At 42.0% G+C, this 18505-nt stretch overlaps 2 protein-coding genes across 4 annotated transcripts in view; one reads left to right on the forward strand and one right to left on the reverse strand.

The window, feature by feature from the left end:
- The window catches only part of POLR3E (RNA polymerase III subunit E), a 28381-nt gene extending 25149 nt beyond the window's left edge, over nucleotides 1–3232 (forward strand). For 2 of the 3 annotated variants that reach the window (XM_059861958.1, XM_059861959.1), the window contains exons 20-21: nucleotides 70–195; nucleotides 2387–3232. In XM_059861958.1, the coding sequence (XP_059717941.1) occupies nucleotides 70–195; nucleotides 2387–2443 (183 nt within the window). In that variant the 3' untranslated portion in view covers nucleotides 2444–3232. Of the gene's footprint in view, nucleotides 1–69; nucleotides 196–2386 lie in introns of those variants that run through there. The other variant, XM_059861960.1, reaches the window with a different exon arrangement.
- Nucleotides 2748–18410, reverse strand: CDR2 (cerebellar degeneration related protein 2). Its single transcript, XM_059861970.1, has 5 exons — nucleotides 18156–18410; nucleotides 12887–12999; nucleotides 8216–8364; nucleotides 7890–8054; nucleotides 2748–6814 (listed from the first exon to the last, which is right to left on the reverse strand). The coding sequence occupies exons 1-5, from the start codon at nucleotides 18232–18234 to the stop codon at nucleotides 5947–5949; spliced, it is 1374 nt and encodes a 457-aa protein (XP_059717953.1). The 5' UTR covers nucleotides 18235–18410; the 3' UTR covers nucleotides 2748–5946.
- Between the last annotated feature and the right edge of the window lie 95 nt (nucleotides 18411–18505).

Here is an 18505-nt window from a genome sequence, read left to right on the forward strand (position 1 = left end):
ATGTGCAGTTGGGTTAGAAAGGCAGGAATAATTGCTCTCTGTGTACTTACAGTACATTTTCTTTTAAAGCATCGCCAAGTTTTGCTTGAAATCTTTTCGAAAAACTACCGAGTGCGCAGGAATGTCATCCAGAGCCAGCTGAGTCAGGAGTGTGGGGAGGATCTCAACAAGCAGGAGGTGGATAGAGTGTTAAAGGTGAGCTTCTGATCACTTTGGGTCTGAGCCAATTAATACATGAGTTTTAATGCTTGATTTGAGCAAAGGATTACATTTTATATTGAACTGACAAATGATAAGGATGATAGAACAGTTGTTGTTGGAATATGGACACAGCCTGGGTTTCAGCTTGTTTTCTTAAAAATGCCCTTGTCTCTGTCTTCTTTCCCTCCAAGGAACAGTGGCTCACACATTATTTTGTATTATTGCTACAAATCTCTCTGTCATCTTGGAGCAGCAGAGAATAGAGTGTAGTAAATGTGATATTGAGTTCTTTTTAAATAATGCAGAATTAAACATTAAGGAGGTGGGAGGGCTCTGCCCAGTGCTCTGAGTTACCAAGTGGCACATGTTCAGAAGGAAGTGGATTTTATTCTCTAGCAGGATGTGCAGCTTTGCACAGAGCAAAATCCTGGCCAAAACCAGCAGGCAGAGTAGTAGTTAACACATCTCATTGTAAATGTTTATTTAAATCCTTTCATCTCTCTTTGAAGATGCACCATTTACTTGCTCAAGAAATTTAAGGTATAAAGTACAGACCACACAGGCCATGACTTTAAAAGAGATGCAGGATGGCCAAGCAGAAAGTTGCCTACTAAAGTAATACTTTAATCATTGTGGCTGGGCCTTTGCTCACTGTCACCCACTTCAATAAGACAAGTGCTTAAGTACTTTATTACATTGTGATCTGCAAATGAATAATAGCATCTTTGAAGAACTACAGATCTGTTGCTGTGATAATAAGCAAACTGGTCTTGCTCGAAAGAACCTGGTCGTCTTAGCAGTAAAGTAAGCTCAGACATTTCTGCCTGCTAGACAATATTTCCTTTGGCTCCCTGTGCTGGAGGATTTGTCAGCGACTACATGAGCTCAAGTATCAGCCCTTCTGGAACATCTAGACAATGTACTGGCATTAGTTTTTCATGATGCTGTTGCTACAGATAACCTATTTCTAGAAAAAATACTTTCCCCTAAGTCATCAGGCACTGTTTTTATGTAAGTGAGTGGGTGACCAGCTTTGTGTTGTGGCAGCCTTTATTGCCTTGAATACATTTGTCACAGGACTAAGGGAAATTACCTTTGTTTCTGAAATAAAATTTAGAAGTATGATTTGATGAAATGGGAAGATTCTCTGGCTTCTTTAAGCCACAAGAGATTGGATTCCACTTGAAGTGAAATTGGTTTTGTTGACTCCTATTTCCCCGTCTGCCTGTGCTCATTTTTATACACAGAGGAACAGACTGACAGGGTTTGTGTTTTTGCATTTATAGATCAGTCTGCAAACTCTCTTTCTAACCTCTGGGTTTGTTTTTGTTACGGATGAGCCACAAGACTTCAGAAACAAAGATACATTTAAGCTCCACAGCCTCTGTTCTGCAGTAGTACTTGAGCCTGTGTTGAAATACTACCTAAGAGGGAGGTTGGAGCAAAAGATAGGGAAGCTGTTAGCTCAGAACTCCAGACTTTGTGCTCACCTAATAGAAACAAGGAAATGAGCCCCAAGACAACCCAATTCCTGTGCTCCTTTGCTGAGGTGCTGTAAGCACACGTGTGGTCACAGTAGGGCTGAGGTTTGACACTTCATTATCATAGAAAGGTTTCTTAAAAGGCTTCATATCCCGTGACTGCCCTCACTCTCCTGCTCTGTTCTGCTGCTCCCCTCAGCCTCTTTCCCCTCTTTACCCCTCCACTGCCCTGCTCCTCAGCCCTCACATATCCTTCCCTCCCTCAGCTGGCTTCTGCATGAGCCCCAGGTTCTCCCCCAGGAGCCACTGCTGTTCCTCACTGCCTTGGCATCATTTGTCCCTCTGTGGCTCTCAGCCTCCCCCCCTTTTGTGTCCCCTCCATTGAAGCCCTGTGTCCTTCAGGGTGGGGACATCCTGTGCCCTGGGTTCATGCTCTCTCCTGTGCACTGGAGAAGGGCTTGTTACTGATCATGTTTACTGTCCCAGAGCCAGCCAGTCATTCTCAAGACTTTATGGACTTTAGAATCATACAATCTTCAAGGCTGGAAGAGACCTTTGAGATCATCCAGTCCAACCATCAATGCAGCAGTACCACAGCAACCAGGAAACATCACCCAGCCCCACATGCACACAGCCCTTTCAGGCCTCTAGGTAAGCTCAAGGGCTGAGCAGCCTAACAGAGCCTTTCTTTCCCATCTCCCCAGGACTGCTGCGTGAGCTACGGTGGAATGTGGTATCTTAAGGGGACGGTGCAGTCCTGACAGCGGGGGCAGAGGTGTCAGGTGATCTCGGGGACACAGGAGGAGCCCCAGGGGGTGGCACAGCCGGAGCAATGCCGTGGCCTCGGCAGCCAGGGCGGGATCTGAGCTGCCCTGGGGCCCGTGGGCACTGCGGGCAGCCCCTGCCAGCCCAAGACTCAGAGTTTGCATGGCCTCCGAGGCACGGAGCCGCCGGGAAGGCACCGTGGGACCCTGTCTGCAGCTTGATTAATCTGGGATTTCTAATGTATTGCAATTCTCCTTCTGTTTCGTTATGACAAAATAAAACCATATAGTGACACAGACATGATGGAAAATCATGGTCTAAAACTTTATTTTGTAAGTAATGCCAATAAATTAAATTTGTTTACAAACATCCCAGTTTTTGTTAAATCCCTGGATGCTCATACTTTAGTGTGAGCATTGTCATAGCCCTTGCAGCCCTCTTCATAGAGAGCAGGTAGTCGTGTTCATGGGAATGTCAGGCCTGGGAGGGGGGAACAAAATCACTGTCTGTGAACTCTGTACTACATAACCATTGTTCTCACCTGTTGTCTGTGAAATGAGTTATTTGGAGAAGTACCTGCATCTGAGACATGGGGAACAGCTACTGGATTTCTTCTAGTGGTGTGGGGTTGGTTTGAGGGACCTTGTGCATTACTGTATGTGACAGAGCAAGGTAAGTAAGCGAGGGCACCCTCTGGAAGGCATCCAGCTGTAGTTACCACACGGCAAACATGTAAAACCTCTATTTTGTGTAACTTTTAAATAAAATTTTATCTCAAAGGTCAATTCTACCCCGCCTTGTATTTGTCCAAGAAGAAAGAGAAGCTGCACCTTCTCCTTTTACATCCTGAAGGCTTGGGGAGGAAGGATAGAGGCAAAGTGCAGTGCACTCCCTGGGGAGCCCAGCAGCAGGGACAGGGACCCAGCCCTGGTGGCTCATCCTGAACTGGCCTTACCTGCAGTACCAGCAGGAGTATCTGCTGTGGGCACTGCACAGTACAGTCACTGCTGCTCCTGTTCTCTGCTGCAGCTTCCATCACATGAGAAGCTAAAGGGGATTCTATTGATTTCATCTACTTATGCTCAGAAAAGGCTGAGTTGAGTTGTTGACCAAAATAAGAAGATTAAGGTAGTTAATCCAGATAAGATTGGCTAAGAATATTGTCCCCATACTTACGGCATTTCACGTTTTGGTGGAAAATGGCTATTTTTGAACTGCTAAAACTCTACCTTATTTAATAGGTTAGTGTAGTTTATTAACTGCATCAATAAAACTGGGATGTGTTTTATGTTCAGGCAGCCCTGGCTGGCAGTGACCCAGTGGCTGTGGCTGGAAAGCTCTCTGGGAAAGCCACGCTCCAGGAGAAGCTCTAAGAAGAGCCCAGCCTGGAGGGATTTATTCCACAGCCTGCACAGGTAAGAGCTGCAGGAGAGCCAGAGCTCAGCAATGGCAGAGGTAGCCAAGGGGGGAGTACAGTACAGAAGAATCAAGAAGTTCTGAGGAAATATTTTTTGTATTTTTAAAGCATAGAAAGTGTTGCTATTGCAGTGCTCTAAATTAGCCAAAAGTGATAAATCACTGAAGATCACCTATTTAACTAAAAATCTGGAACTGCTTTTACCTGTCTTCTGCCCAGCAGGTGTGGTTTGCCCCTGTCCCTAGAGTGGTAAGGAACACTGGTAGTGAACCACTTTGTGTCTTTCTCAGGGTCCTGCTTTCCAGTCTCTGAATTGGGGTGAGACGGGTGCAGGGACACAGTGACAGGAAGAAACCTCATGGCAGAGCAGCTTTTCTGCTTTCCCCACCCTTGTCTTTTTTTTTGAACAGCAGAGGCAAAAACCACAACAATGAGGAAAAACTACTTACTTCCATCTGGATTTCTGTCCTAGACAGGCCTGTTCTTTTCCACGTAGCATAACTTTTTTAAAATACAAATTTTGTGGGAACTCCATCTGAGCTCTGTAGGAAAGATGGCAAGACTAGATAATGCAGGTGCCAGCTGCACCAAGTCCAGTTTCCTGATTGGCACAGATGGATGTAATTACTACTTACACATGCAGTTTGACTGGATTATTTATTTGCTTAGAAAAATATTCAGAAGATTCAGATTCCCATTTTTAAATAATTTTCAGACTGCAATACATGTTTTAGAGAAACTCCCACAACATGAAGTGTTAATACTGCACCTGAAGGACGAGCAGAACAGAGAACAGTGTAAGGCAGCAGAGCTGCAGCAGCAGCTGGACTAAAGCTGAGAAACTGTCAACATTCTGGGTCAAGGGTTTGGTACCTTGCAGCAGGTCAGCAGGAAGCTGCTTCCCAAGAACTGCTGGCCACATTAAGCTATGAGACCCTTTACAAGGAGAAGGATGGCACTTTTCACTGTGCTTTTCTTCCTCCCTCCTAATTTCTCTGTGTTCCAAAGAACAACCTTCTCCATGTTCATTGTTTTTCAGAAATTAAGTATTGTATCAATTATTATGAGGGAATGGAAAAGGAGAGGGAGAACAAGAGTATGGTCCCCTTTTCAGTAGGATTTGTGCTGGCAGTGTGTCCATCCTCCCAGGCCCCAGGCAGCATGGAATAGGTCAAGAGAGGCCAACACTGGAAGCAAGAGACAAAACAATGTAAGGTTTTACCTGGCCTGTCTCCTCAAGCACTTAAGAGTTTGTGGTATGCAACATTAAAAGCTACTCCACTATGTCAATGCTACTTCTAAAGTTAAATAGCTAAATAACAACTCTCTAACTCACCAAATACACATAAAAATGTACTTTGCAGACATTCCACCAGAGAACCGTAGGTCCCAAATAACACATAGAGTCAATTCACAGTATCTTGCCTTAAGACAAAGTGCCCTACAAAGGAAACCGTATCTAAAAAGCCACACAAACTTTACACCAAATCCTTCCTTAGTAGAAAGACATTTATACTAATCTGTGGGAGAGCTTAGTGATTGTGAAAACGTGGTATTAGCTAAAGCAAGCACAGCTTTCCACCACCCTGCCAAAGCAAGATCAGCTGGACTGCTCCCTTCCTGGAGCTGAGGAGATGCTGCCCCTGGGACTGGTCGGGGCTTTGCTTTTGTTCATTTTCTCCATCAGTGCAGTCACAGGGCTAGATCATCCCTGTGAACCAAAGGGGAGCTTTAGTCCGGTTCTTGTGAGAGATTCAGAGTTCTCAGCTCTGTTATTTCTGAAGTGGACTAAGGAAACAAGTGCCAGTCACTGCTCTGGCCAGAGATGAAGTGTAATATGAAGTAGTAGTGTAACATAAAGTTATGATGTTTGTTTGCTTTACAACCACTGGTTTGTGTGACAGTGCTAAACATGAAATTACTGCTACACAGGAACGGGGAATCTAGCTGATAACTAACTAGCTTGTTAACTACAGGGCTACCAGCCTATCCAAAACATTCATTCTGAGTGCTTAAGAAACACATCAGTTTAAGGGGTCTTCTGACATTCATATGAAGTGTTTTCTTGACTAACAGATAAGGTTATGGTTGAGAGGAGAGAGTCTTGTACTTTGCTCTGTGTTCATCTATTTCTTCTTTTGTTTTTCTGATACAGCTAAAAATCTCCTTGAATAGTGCTTTATATTCAGGGGGAGCATTTGTGGAAGAGTCACTTAGTTCAGCAATTGTGAATTCTTGATTGCTAGCTGAAAGATCATACTGGGTGTTCCCCACATTTAGGTCTTTGGAATACTGCTTCAGTGTTTGTACAGCCTTGTGTTTCAAAGAATCTTCATCCATTTGACACTTCTTCAAAAGTTCCTCATACTTCACTTTCAGAGCATTGTACTGAGCATCAACTTCATTGAGTACAGAGATCCCTCGCTGCTTCACAGCTTCAGCTCTCCTAATGCACGTTTCTTCATGGCCCCTGAGAATGTCTGCGCCGGCAGAGCTGCTCAGGAGGCTTTCGCTGCTGCTCCGTTTTAGTGCCTTCTTCTCAAGCTCTGATACTGTCAGAAGTCCATCATCTGCCAGGCTCTGATCAAGCTCCCTGTCTAGAGATTCCTTGAATGAAATGAAGAAGGATTCTGGCACCAGTTTCTCTGCATTATGGAGTGTGTTTTCAGACTGAAGTATCTGTCGCATTTCAGCTACTTCTGCTTCCAGCTCCTCCGCCCGAGCCCGATACAAGTCTGTATCGACCAGCCTCCGCTCCAGGTCACAGTTCTCTTTCACCATGAGACTGTATTCCTCTTCCATGGTTACCCTCTTCTCTTTCTCCACATTCAGCTGGGCTTGCAGAACTGTCACTGCCTTCTTTAACTTCTCATTTTCTTCTTCTAGAGGACTTAACTGACTATCCATCGAAGTAATCTTTTCTGCAAAGACGTGATCATAAACAAAATACCTGCAGAAACAAAATAAGGATTATCAAAGATAGGAAGTACAGCTGACCACACCTAAAGTTTTCCTGTCCTGGGTAACTAATGACATATTTAAACTGTGTGCTAACACACTTCAGAGCACTAACAGGGCCATTGCACTAACCAACAGTCAATTCAGTAATCAGAACAGAGTTTGTAAGGACTTACATGCCATGGAACCAAGCTCACAGCTTAAGCAGAATGGCAGCTTGTTAACAGTTTCATATTACAGACAAGCTGATTGAAATAATATAAGTTTAAATTATAATTTAAGTACACATTGCCTCCCTGAGGTACTTTCTAACACTAATTTTTTCTACAGCACTCCACTCTTGTAACTTTTGTCATCGCTGATGTAGAAACAAACTTCATAATTGACAAAGCAATGCTGGAGGCTGGTATTTTCACAAGCCTTTGGCAGCTTGAAGGATTCAGTTATCTTCTGAATTGTCGAGAAATAACTTATTTTTGGATTTATGATTTATTCTAGAGTACCTCCATGTAGACACAAGAGCCTGTTCTATCTGTGCAGATGCTTTCTTTATAAAATTGCCCTCTAGGCTGGCAGTTAGTCTGAGCTTTTACCAGGTGATTGTCCCGATGGCCCCATTAATGCAGTTCAGCTGGGTCAAATGGCTCTACATTTAAAAGGCAGCCCGGCAGACCAGGCACCATTTTCCCAGTTTAGGTGTCCTTTTCCCCAGCTTCAGCTCGAAAAAGCTAAGGAAATATCCATGAACATCCAAGGAAAGAGTAAGTTACAGGAAATATTTTGCTTTTAGTGAGTTTGTTTTTCAGATTATCTGTGTGTTTGCTTTTTATCTGACTGAAAACACTGGAGTGTAAATTGTTCTAAGTTTTCTAGGCTACCAATTGACATGGCTAGCTCTGGGGGATAAAGTGGAGCACCAGTACTGGTGTGATCTAGAAGCAGGCCAGAAGTAATGACAGTATCATACAGCAGAGATACTTTGCTAGTTGTGAACATCAGGTAATTTTTTTTCCAACTTGCTTAAAATAGTTTCAGTGTTCTTTACTATGTGAGGTAAAAAATCTTACTGGCGGAGGTCATAGAGCTCCTTCAAGCAGGAGAAACTGTGCATTGATCTTGGCTGCTCAGATCTCTCCTGGCTCATCCGGCCTCGTCCAGGCTTCTTCAGTTCTTCCACTTGTCGCTGCAGGTCATCTATGTGTGTTTGTAGACTTTCAATAGTCTCTGTCAAGCTAAAGGTGAAAAGACCTTTAAATAAAACTAACCTTTTAATTTGCCAGTATTGTAGAACACCACTAGGCAGATAGAGACACCCAGTAACTACACAAATACACCTGGACTGCTCTTATTGATATTAACAGCTGGGAGGAGGAAATGTCTAAAAATTTGTTACCTTATTATCTTTTGTTGTGAAGCTCTACTCTCTGCAACCAGTTTTTGATTAGTGTCTTCCAGTTCTCTTGCTGTCACATCCAGCTGTTCATAGACTTTTGCGTGCTGGTCATTCATCTGCCGCAAGAGCTCCACTTGCTTTGTGAGGTACTGCAAGAGAGTCCTGCTGTTACTGGTTTACTCTTGAAACACCAGCCACAGCTCCTACCTGCATTTCTGCTCACATTCACAGAGAAACTCCTGAGTTTTCCAAATGTAAATTCCTGTGTTTGCTTTGGTAAGCTGAAGAGAGTTATCAGTAACTAGGCAGTTTTCCTTTGTTATGGAGGTCACCCCAGGCTGATGAAGCAGCCCTCACCTGCAGGAGCTGTGTTGGACGGTGCCAGCTGTCTTTATCTGTACCCAATCCTTCTGCATGGGGCTGTGCTGCAGTCAGCACTGATAGAGCCTTCAGGCTCCAACACAGCCCTTACCTGTCCCCTGGGTTCTAAAGGTTGCAGTCTGCTCCAAAAGAAATTTCTTATCTGTGTTGACCCAACAATTTTCTCAACATTAAAACTGAAATATTGGGTAGAACCATCCATAATTAAACATATTTTCAGCTGACCCAAGTTATTCCAGTCTGAAGCAGCATTAGGTTCAGCATGGCAGAATTTAGGTTGTGGTCACTCTTAAGACAGTATGTGGCTAGTATGTGTCAGGAAGTATAAGTTATTGAATTCAAATTTTTAATTACAGGGAACTATTTGAGTTACTGTAATCACCAAACAAAAGTCTCCTGGCCTTTTTCAAAAAATTAAACCTCACATGAAGTATTCTCAATTTAATCTTTTTGGGTTTTACAATTAAGTACACACACTGTTTCATTTCCTGAATAACGCCAGAAAGCTTGAAATTCTTAGTCAAAGCAGTTCACAATTACCTAAAGCTCTTCAAAAAAGTGCCTTATATTCTCCTACCCAGGACATGAGACAGTTCTTTTTTGTTTGAGTCTAACCCCTGAAATCTGAAATATTTTGTTCTTATATAGAATTTGTGGTTTACAATATATTCTGTATTGCTGCATGTTACTTTCTTAAAACTAAGCTTCAAGCAGGAACATCCAGCAAACTCCTAGGCAGAATTAATTCTCTTTACATAGGCTTGTGACATACTCAAAACTTTTAATATTCTACTTAACCTTTTACCTCATTAAAAGATTGTTGGGTTTACATTTTAGGCAATTTAAGAACAGATAATAAGTTAATCTAGGACTAGTAACTGCTCCATACAGACTTCTAGAAGATCAACATGATAGCTGTTGGCTAGATCCTTTTGTAGCCTGTGCACACATGACAGAGGATTTACACAAAAATAGAACATAGATTAGCAGTAGAATCTCAATGTGACCCATTTCAGATTAACTTTCCCTATTGGTTATAGCTGAAGGAAGGAGCAGGAGATCCTCAGACTTTCTTCTGCAATACAAGTGTGGCTAGGCACAGGAGCCAGGGCTTTGGTGCCTGAGGAGATGTTGGTACTTATTACAATGGGCTTTTGCAGACCTTTGAGATGAATGGAAGGGATGAAGCACCACTTCCTCCACCTTCCATCTCCAGTATCTTCAGGGCTGGTGTCCAGTTGGCCTGGTATAACCAGACCACCAAAGATACGTAATGAATACTTTAGAAGTTCATGTTTAATCTATGTCCCCTACAATGGAACCCCTAACATGAAGCAGCACCTTGCATTCTAGCACATGAAAATTGGAGAGTGGCAGGATTTCCAACATCTGAGTGCTGAGAACAGATTCAGGCTGGAATAAAGTTGCTGTTTTCATGCAGCCTTTCTTACATCTACAGTGATTAGTTAATGGCACAGGTGTCAGCACAAAGGTCAGATATAATGATCCAAAGCTGTAAAATGCTTAATATGTTTGAATTTAATATAGGAGATGTAATCTTAAGCATACCACAGCCTTTGACCCTTCTCTTCCAGTACAGACAAGGCAATGCTGTATTTCAGAATGATTTCTCAGCCAGCTCTAGACTTTGCTACCCCTAAGATCCAAATTAATAGGGAAAGAGTCCCAAAGATTTACACGGATATACTGCACTAAAAAAGCTAGTACAGAAATGCAGTGGAGTAGCTACAGAACAGCTGAATGATCACATTGTAGGTTACAGAGACAAGCAATTGAAAATTGGGAAAAATCAAGCATAGAGACTGAATATGCCATTTGCAGGTGTATCCTGTGCAACATGGTATCCCGTGATCCCAAAAGGGCCAGAAATGCTGGTATGAAAATAACAGACTGAACTGCTTTATACCTTGCATGTTTTTATACATTACTTTATACATTGCAAATTTTATTCCCATGTTTCAGTGAATTCCTGTAACAATTCCTTGTGCCAGTAAGCTAATATATTCAGTTCCTCAATTGGAGGGTCTCTCTGGGTATTTGAACAAGGGGTTCATTTCCCCTTCCCTGAGAGAAATCCAGGTGCAAGAGAAACTTCTTTGTGCTGCTATTACACTTTAAAATGGCACTGGGGAAAGAGAAAAGACTGAGACAGGAGATAGGACTGGGAAGACAGCATGTTACTACAGCAGATACAAATACAGACTTTGGCTCAACAAGCTGGGCAAAGAAAAGGTGCAGGCACTACTTAGACATCAGAAGAATCACAAAAACTGTTCTCCCACTCTCCCTCTCCTCTTGGAGGGAGCTAATAGGACAATCCAACACACATCTACTCTCCTTGAGGGAGAGGAGGAAAGATTGAAGAGGTATCAGATAAAGCCTTCAAAAAGTAGCACTGCCAAAGTCTTGGTAGAGCAAGACACTGAGAGAAAAAAATTAATCTGTCGTGTGTGAGTTTGACTGCACGTGTACTTGACCTTGCATCACACCAGCTATAGATCACTGCTGGAAGGACTTGGGTGACACTTCCTGGAGCTGCAGCTCTCTTATGTCCTCTACAAACACTGAACCACTAGAACAGCTTAAGCAAGTAAACTGGCTTAAACCAATAGGATATTGCTTTCTTAACAGCACTGCACTGTTTCTGTAAATCAGTGTAGCCAAGCAATAATGTATTTTCCACATTTCTAGACAGTGTTAAGATGCAGCTGCTTATTAAGTAGCTACACTCCATCAGCCAGGTTAGTTGCCTATCACAAAGTTCTGGTGAATTATTTCAAAAGGCATGTTGTAACTCTGCTAAACACTTTCTTAAATATGGTTGTTCATACAAGTACCTTGTGTACAGTATTTGTATAGCACCTTGAAAGTGTTTGACTTCTCTACACCTTAAGAATTGATCTTTATATAAAAACCATTCATGGCAATAAGGTATTTTCAGTCTCTGCAGAAGTAAATACATCTTCTAATGCAGTGGCAGTGATATAAATATCAGCCATTCCAACCACTGTATATCAGAATGAACAGGATAACAAAGATTACAGTTAGCACATGACAAAAGAAAGAGCCAACAGCTGAGGTACAAAACAAACTAACTTCTAAAAACACACCCACAAATCAAACCTGCACTCAGAAATTCTTCATCACTTACTAAAAATGCTGCATTTGTGTTGACTACTTTAAAGACACCTCTAATTCTGTAATTATTAAGATTAGAATTCTTTCAGTTACCTGTTGCCATTACAATAGTGAGCAATTTCAGTCTTAAATTGCAGCTGTACAAAATGCACATCTCTAACTGCAGTACTGCTAGAACAAAGGAACTCAGATTTTGTAAAAATCTGGTGCGTACCAGTCAAAGCCTGCTCCCTGTGATTCACACCAGAACCAAATGGAAATGCTGACTACATTTTCAATATGTTGTCAGTCAGCAAAGTCCTGAATATTTAATAATTTAATTATTAGAGACCATGCATTGCCCTCTAATAGCTGAAAAAAATCTCATTATGCTGACAAATGCTAGGTCTGCAAGAACACAGGCGATATTAAAAAAAGAGAAATTGCCAAAAAACAGTCAGGTTTTTCCACAGTTACCTAAAGATGACTGGGTTTGAAAGGATGGTAATGTTTTTTGGGTTTTTTCCCTGGAAAATATGGAACAATATATCCACTATATCCTATATTTAGATGCTACTTAAATGGGATTTTTTTTCCTGTTTTTTTTCTTTTTGGTTGTTGTTTGTTGTGGGGTTTTTTTGTCATTGCAGGGTTTCTTTTACATTGAAATAGACTTTAGCTCCCTTTATCACAGATCAGTTTACTGAAGTACATGTCTTAGATTTTACTTAAATCTCACTTCTGCACTTATCGGCATTTAAATTTCAATGCTGCAATCATTAATTCTCATGTAATGTTTTTAATTATTAATGTCTTTATCATCATATAATTTAATGTTACTTTAACTGGCAAGATCAGAAAAGTTTAGCAATAAAAATAACTAAAGTATCTTCTCTGTACAAAACCAAAAAATACCAGTCATTTGTCATTAAAGCAACCAAATCCAATATTTAATGGCACAAAGCTTTGGTAATCACAGAAACACTTCTAAGCATGAGCCACCTATACTAGTTCTCAAATTCTCAAAATAGCAGAAGTGGTGAAAGATTGTTCAGTATTTTCCATTAGATCTCAAGAAATTCAGATCTTAACTTATACACTGTATGTTGCAGGTCTAGATACTTTCACACAAGGATCCTTTAGCTATTTTACCTCTATCTCCTGCAATTGCTCTTGATTTGTTGCATACATTTGCTGTAAGGATTCTTCTAGTTCAGTGTTACGGTCCAGTAGTGTCTTCCCAAGCTCAGCAGCAAGGTGAAGATCTAAACAAAGAAATCATGTTTGCATGTAAGTGATAGAAACAATGATGTAATCTAATTCTAAAGCTTGATATCAAATACTTGAGGTATTTTCTTATTGCTGTTACAACTGCTTCCAGTTATCTCAGTACCCAACATGGAAGTTAGCTCATAGCTAAGCAGAACATCCCTAACACCAGTCTAAGTCAGCCCTGACACCCAGGGACACTTTTATGTCGTGAAGCTTCCTCAGTTCCTCTGTGGCCCTTCAGACACACCCAGCCATGTTCCCCTCCCACACTGTGCCCAAGGTCTCTTGGGCTTCACCCTCTTCACAGCACTCAGAGGAATAAGCACAGCAGACCCTATAAATGCTCATCAGTCTAGACCCAGGCCAAAGCTGATGAACTCTTTATTGACTTGACTGTTCCTCCCCATTACCCCTCCACCAGAGTTCAGGTCACTCAGGATCACAGTGCTAAATGAAGGTTTCAGATGCTTTTCATGGTGAAACAATATCAAAAGACACAAAACTGATGGAGACTTGCAGCTATTCTGCTTTTCAAGCTCATAAACTCAGGTGACAAGAACTGTTTCATGTGCTTCAAAACATCACTTTAAATGTCATTTGTTCTCAGGCATTTAATCTCAATTTCACTTCAGTCATCTTCAATCACCTCCAGGGTACAGTGACTGTAGCTGTTGCAAATTAAGAAATAAGTCATCTGAACACTCAGCTCTGTTCTAGAGGGAAGTTAGATATTTGCTCAACAGCATCAGAAATGCTAGATATTCTGTATTATTATGTTGAAAGACAAGTTTAATTTAAAAGCTTACATAATGTGACAAAGTAATAAATCTTGGTATTAGTGCTAAAATTGTAGTTACTCTGTGGAGGGTACTACATGTCAAGGATCCAACAGCTTTCTAGAAACATCTTATTTTCCACCTCCTTCCTATCACATGACCCATGACCTGCATGCATGCATGCAATAATCATCTAGTTAGTTCTCACATAGAACTTGTATCATTAATCAGAAAGAGAAGAAAGTCAAGAAAAACTTTGAGTCACATCAAGAAGCCTTAAATGAATAAACAGGAGACATGTATTGCATCATCAGTAGTTACAGCCAGAGAAGCAAACACATTAATTCCATTTTCATTTGATTGCAATGCCCTTTTTTTAACATGTTATGCTACCTCTTTCCTGCTCCCTCTCAGTTATTTATCTTATCAGCTGGGAACTGTAACATATACAATACTGCTCCAGGATTGTTTTGTGCTAACCTTCAGTTTGGCAGCCTGTCCAAAATGATTGCTCCATCTCCACATATATGCCAAAGACCAAATTCAGACTTACAAGGACAAGTCAGTACAAACATTTCTCTATGAAGTTGTAGAAGTCCAATTCTGGCAAAACAACAGCTGTGCTATTCTTTACATATTCTTTACAGGCACAATGCATTGTTTCCTACCTTAAGGTCAGATTCTTAGCTTAAATGCCATAAAATTATTTAAAAGAAATCCCACTGCATGGGAGTTCTTCAGTTTCAAAAGATGTACAATTAGAAGGCACAAGGCATATTGGTCTGTACTTAGGAGTTTATCCTCACATCACTTTTTCACTGCAGCATTCCTCATTACAAAGCAGGATTTAAAGTATTTGGATAAAGAAACCCTAAGGCATCCTGCTTAAATTTTTCCCATTTGGTAAACAGATTGCACATTGTTTACCCATGGACAGAATAACTCCCAGTGAAACACCAAGCTGTTTGTTCTATCTCGTTACAGAATACTGTAGTCTTCAAATTCAGTGAATTCATTATCCTATAGAAAATGGAGTCCTGCTTCACAAGTTCTTGTACTGCACAGATCTTTACTAGGAGCCACCATCTTTAAAACAATACTAGCATCATTCAAAGCAAAGACTAAATAGTCTATTCTTTCATTTTAATAGAGTAGAAAAAGAGCTTTAGAGAGGATTTAGGATTATGTTAAAGGCATAATGCATAATGGAATTACTACCATTTCACTTCCCAAAGTGAAAGTTTGTTTTCATGTTTAAGTACATTTAGGACTTTACAGCTTCATTCTTAAATGCCCCCTCACCTACTCATCAAACAGCACATAGCACACAGTACTTGGAATACAAGGTGAATAATGGAATTCATGTCATACTTCACACTCATTCTGTTTGTTAGACTGGCAGAAGCACAAACGGGTTACTATGGGAGAAACACTTTTATAATTAAGGGAATTTGTTTCTGAGGGGGAAAGTACAGTGGGAGCACTCAGGAACATACAATAAAACCTTAACTCTAGAGGAAGCAAGTTCTGAAATAATTTCATCTCTTCTAAAATTCAGAAATTTTTTGCATCCATTTTTCTACATTGTCAAGGTCCTGGAAGCCCTATAAAGAGCAAATTTTACAAGAGAGATGTGTCATGTATGTTTTCCAGCTACAAAATGGAAAGTATTAATTTACATTTCTCTGGAGAGAGTTATGGTAGAACACTAGAAGCAAAACTGCATTTTCTGTTGTAAATTTATGTAAAGCAAAGCTAAATTCTGACAGACATTTTTCCTTTTCACCATAAAGACTGAAGCAGAGAGGTTTTTAATAATGCAAAATGCGTATGTGCAGGTCTAAAGATCTTTGTTTTAGTGAATCTGATTAGTTGTACTGGTGTTTAACAGCTCCATCAGAAATCTCCAAAACAAGACTTCAAGGATGTCTTCTGTGATGTTGAACAGCCCTCACTTACCAGTGCTTCACAAACTCTTCTGACTGCATTACCATCATTGAAAAAAAGATAAAAACAGTACCAAAATCCTTCTCTTCTACTTTTTCATAACTCGCCTAACAAAATTATTAAGAGAATTTTCAACCTAAAATTAGCCTATTGTTTAAAAGAGCAACAGGCACTAATTGTGCAAGATTTAAAAGTAAGCCTAGTGTAAGTTTATTTAATTGTAAAATGATTTTTTTTTCTACTTCGTTTCCTATTCCTGTTCTGTATTTGGAGTACCCTCTGTTCTGTAAAAGTGAGTAACAGCAAGATGAAAAAGAGCAGTCCATATAAAAAAAATCTTTTTTAAAGGTCAGCATACTTCAGCAAAACATTGCAGAAGGATGTCTGTTCCCAACCTTTACATGAATTCCATGAGTACTTTATGCATGAGCAGTATGCCAGAAAAGCCCATCTCCATTGTCAAGGCAAAAATCTTTGGTATATAGGAAGACTGGCAAGGTTTTCCAAAACCCCTACCCTAATTTTAAGTCTCAAAGACCGACTGACAAGGACTTCAAGCTTGTATCAAGGTGCTTTCTAACGTTTTACAGCCTAGGTTCTCATAACCATACTCACTGGTTTTTAAACATGCACTGATTGTTTGGGTTGTGAAGAGTTTCACGAGACCTTGATAAGCACTTACTACCCTGTTTACACACATCCATGTGTCTTAGCCTTAGCAGCAGGACGAGTAGTATCCTTCACAGTCCAGAAATAAAGTACAGCATGACATTTAAAAAACATTCCTGTAAGGAACTTCTTTACATTTCAACTTGTCTATCACTTTATTCTCCTCCTTTTCCTTTTGGCAAGGCTATTTGTTGCTTCCATTTAGGAAAAAGAGAGAATTCCCAGAAAGATTGTGTCCACATGTTGGGGGTACGTTAACCAAACCCCCGAAATGCACTAAACCTCTAGAATTGAATACTGTTTCTTAAAAGCTGACAGCAGAATCAACTGGTGATTATTTCATTCATTTTAATTAAAAGATGAAAGTAGAGAAACATCAAGAAGGCAAGAAGTCAGTTGTCATACATTGTGCAGTCTCTTTGTAGGTCTTCAACTCCATAAACACTGACATAGTAAAAACATTACTGAATCATGTCTTCAAACTTTTCACTCTCTTCCCTGTGACAGCATCCTGTAGTTTCAGGATCTTATTTCAACTAATTTGTTTGTATCCTAGAGCCAGGAAAACATCAATTTTGGGTGAAGAGTATCTAAATACAGCTTTCAGTCAGCTATTTTTTATAGCATACAATTAGAGAGACCTGGCCTGTCTCAAAAAGAGTTTCTGTGGTCAGATACCTGATCTCAGTGGGAATAGTGCTTAGCTTTCTCTACGGTTTACAGTACAGCAGCACCCACCAATCCCAAGAATTAATGTATTTCAATATAAAAGCAAAACGTGTAAGACTGGAGCAGGTTTTCAGGAAGCCACAGCTTTGAACTTGCCCTTCAAAACAAACTCGAGATTAAGAACAAAAAGTAGAAATAAGTAACTGAAGAAATACCAGTCATAAATGCCACTAAGCTCTTAAGGAAATTGCACGTTCTTTCCGTATCATGCCTCTTAAAAGATTTTTAGTGTAATTATACTTGTATTCCTACGTCTCCTTTCTCATTTGTGAAATGAACAGCATTTACCTCTTGCATGTAGTGTTTTATGACCTACTGATGGAATGACATACAGAAGCTATACGTATATATAACTGAGGTGTAGCGAAGTTATTTGATATTTTAAAAAGAAAACGTAAAGAGTTCCTAATAAGGGACCTGCAACTAATCGAGCAATAAGGGACCTGCAACTAATCGAGCATTGCTACGACTACAACTTCATCGACTGGAAGCCCTTACAAAGAGCTCAACAGGGCGCAATAGCGCATCCCAGCCCGGTGCTTCCAGCGCCAGCCCGAACAAGGCATCTCCACATTCCGTGCAAGGTGCAACTTTTCGGAGAGCCGCTTCCCTCCCTCCGGGCGGAGAGGGACCCCGGCACCATTCAGCTCGGCTGCCGCACCTCCTTCCCTCAGACAAAGACGGCCGCACTCGTTACCGGTGACAGCGATTCCGCGGCGGCGGGAAGCGCGGCCGTGCGGGGATCTCGGGCTCCGACGCTCCGAGCCCGGCACGACCGACGCGCCCACCACCCCCGGCCCCCGAGCGCCCTTCCCGCCGCCCCGCCCGGCGCCCCGCACCGCCGCCCGCCGCGGCCCCTTCCCTCCCACGCCGCCCTCCTCGCCGCAGCCCCTGCCCTCAGACACCCCGCGCCCGGCGGTCCCCCACAGCTCTTTGCCTCACCCGCCCCGCTCAACGCGGCCCCTTCCCTCACACCCAGCTCGCTACACACCCTCCCTCACGCGCACCCCGCCGCCGCCCCGGCTCACCTTGCTGCAGGTCCTGCTGGTCGTACCAAGGCTCATCCTCGCGGATTTCGAACTCCTCCACCAGGCTGTCGGCCAGCATCGCGCCCCTTCCCCTCACGGACGGCTGAGCCGGCGGCGCCCACCCCACGATGCCCCTTGCGCCGAACGGGGCAGAGCGAGCCGGCAGCCGCTCCCCACCTCAGCAGCCGCCTCCGGCCATTGCCGAGCGGTTCCGGACTTTGCCGAACCTCTCCCCCTTCTGGCCGGGATGCGCCGGCGGCAACGTGGCAGCTGCTGCCGCCGCCCGCCCCCCGCCTCCCGCGATTCAAACACAGCACCCTCGCCTCGCCTCGCCGGCAGGCAGCCAATGG

The sequence above is a fragment of the Haemorhous mexicanus genome, chromosome 17 (genome assembly GCF_027477595.1).
Source record: "Haemorhous mexicanus isolate bHaeMex1 chromosome 17, bHaeMex1.pri, whole genome shotgun sequence".
Taxonomy (NCBI): domain Eukaryota; kingdom Metazoa; phylum Chordata; class Aves; order Passeriformes; family Fringillidae; genus Haemorhous; species Haemorhous mexicanus.

Bases quoted from the DNA above. Each gene is read 5' to 3' on its own strand.
- CDR2 (XM_059861970.1), bottom strand. From the start codon at position 18,234: ATGCTGGCCGACAGCCTGGTGGAGGAGTTCGAAATCCGCGAGGATGAG. The intron at 8,365-12,886 runs GTAAAATAGCTA...ACTCTCTTGCAG, and splicing joins AGCAATTGCAGGAGATAGAG to TACCTCACAAAGCAAGTGGA. The intron at 6,815-7,889 runs GTAAGATTTTTT...TTGTTTCTGCAG, and splicing joins GAGCTCTATGACCTCCGCCA to GTATTTTGTTTATGATCACG.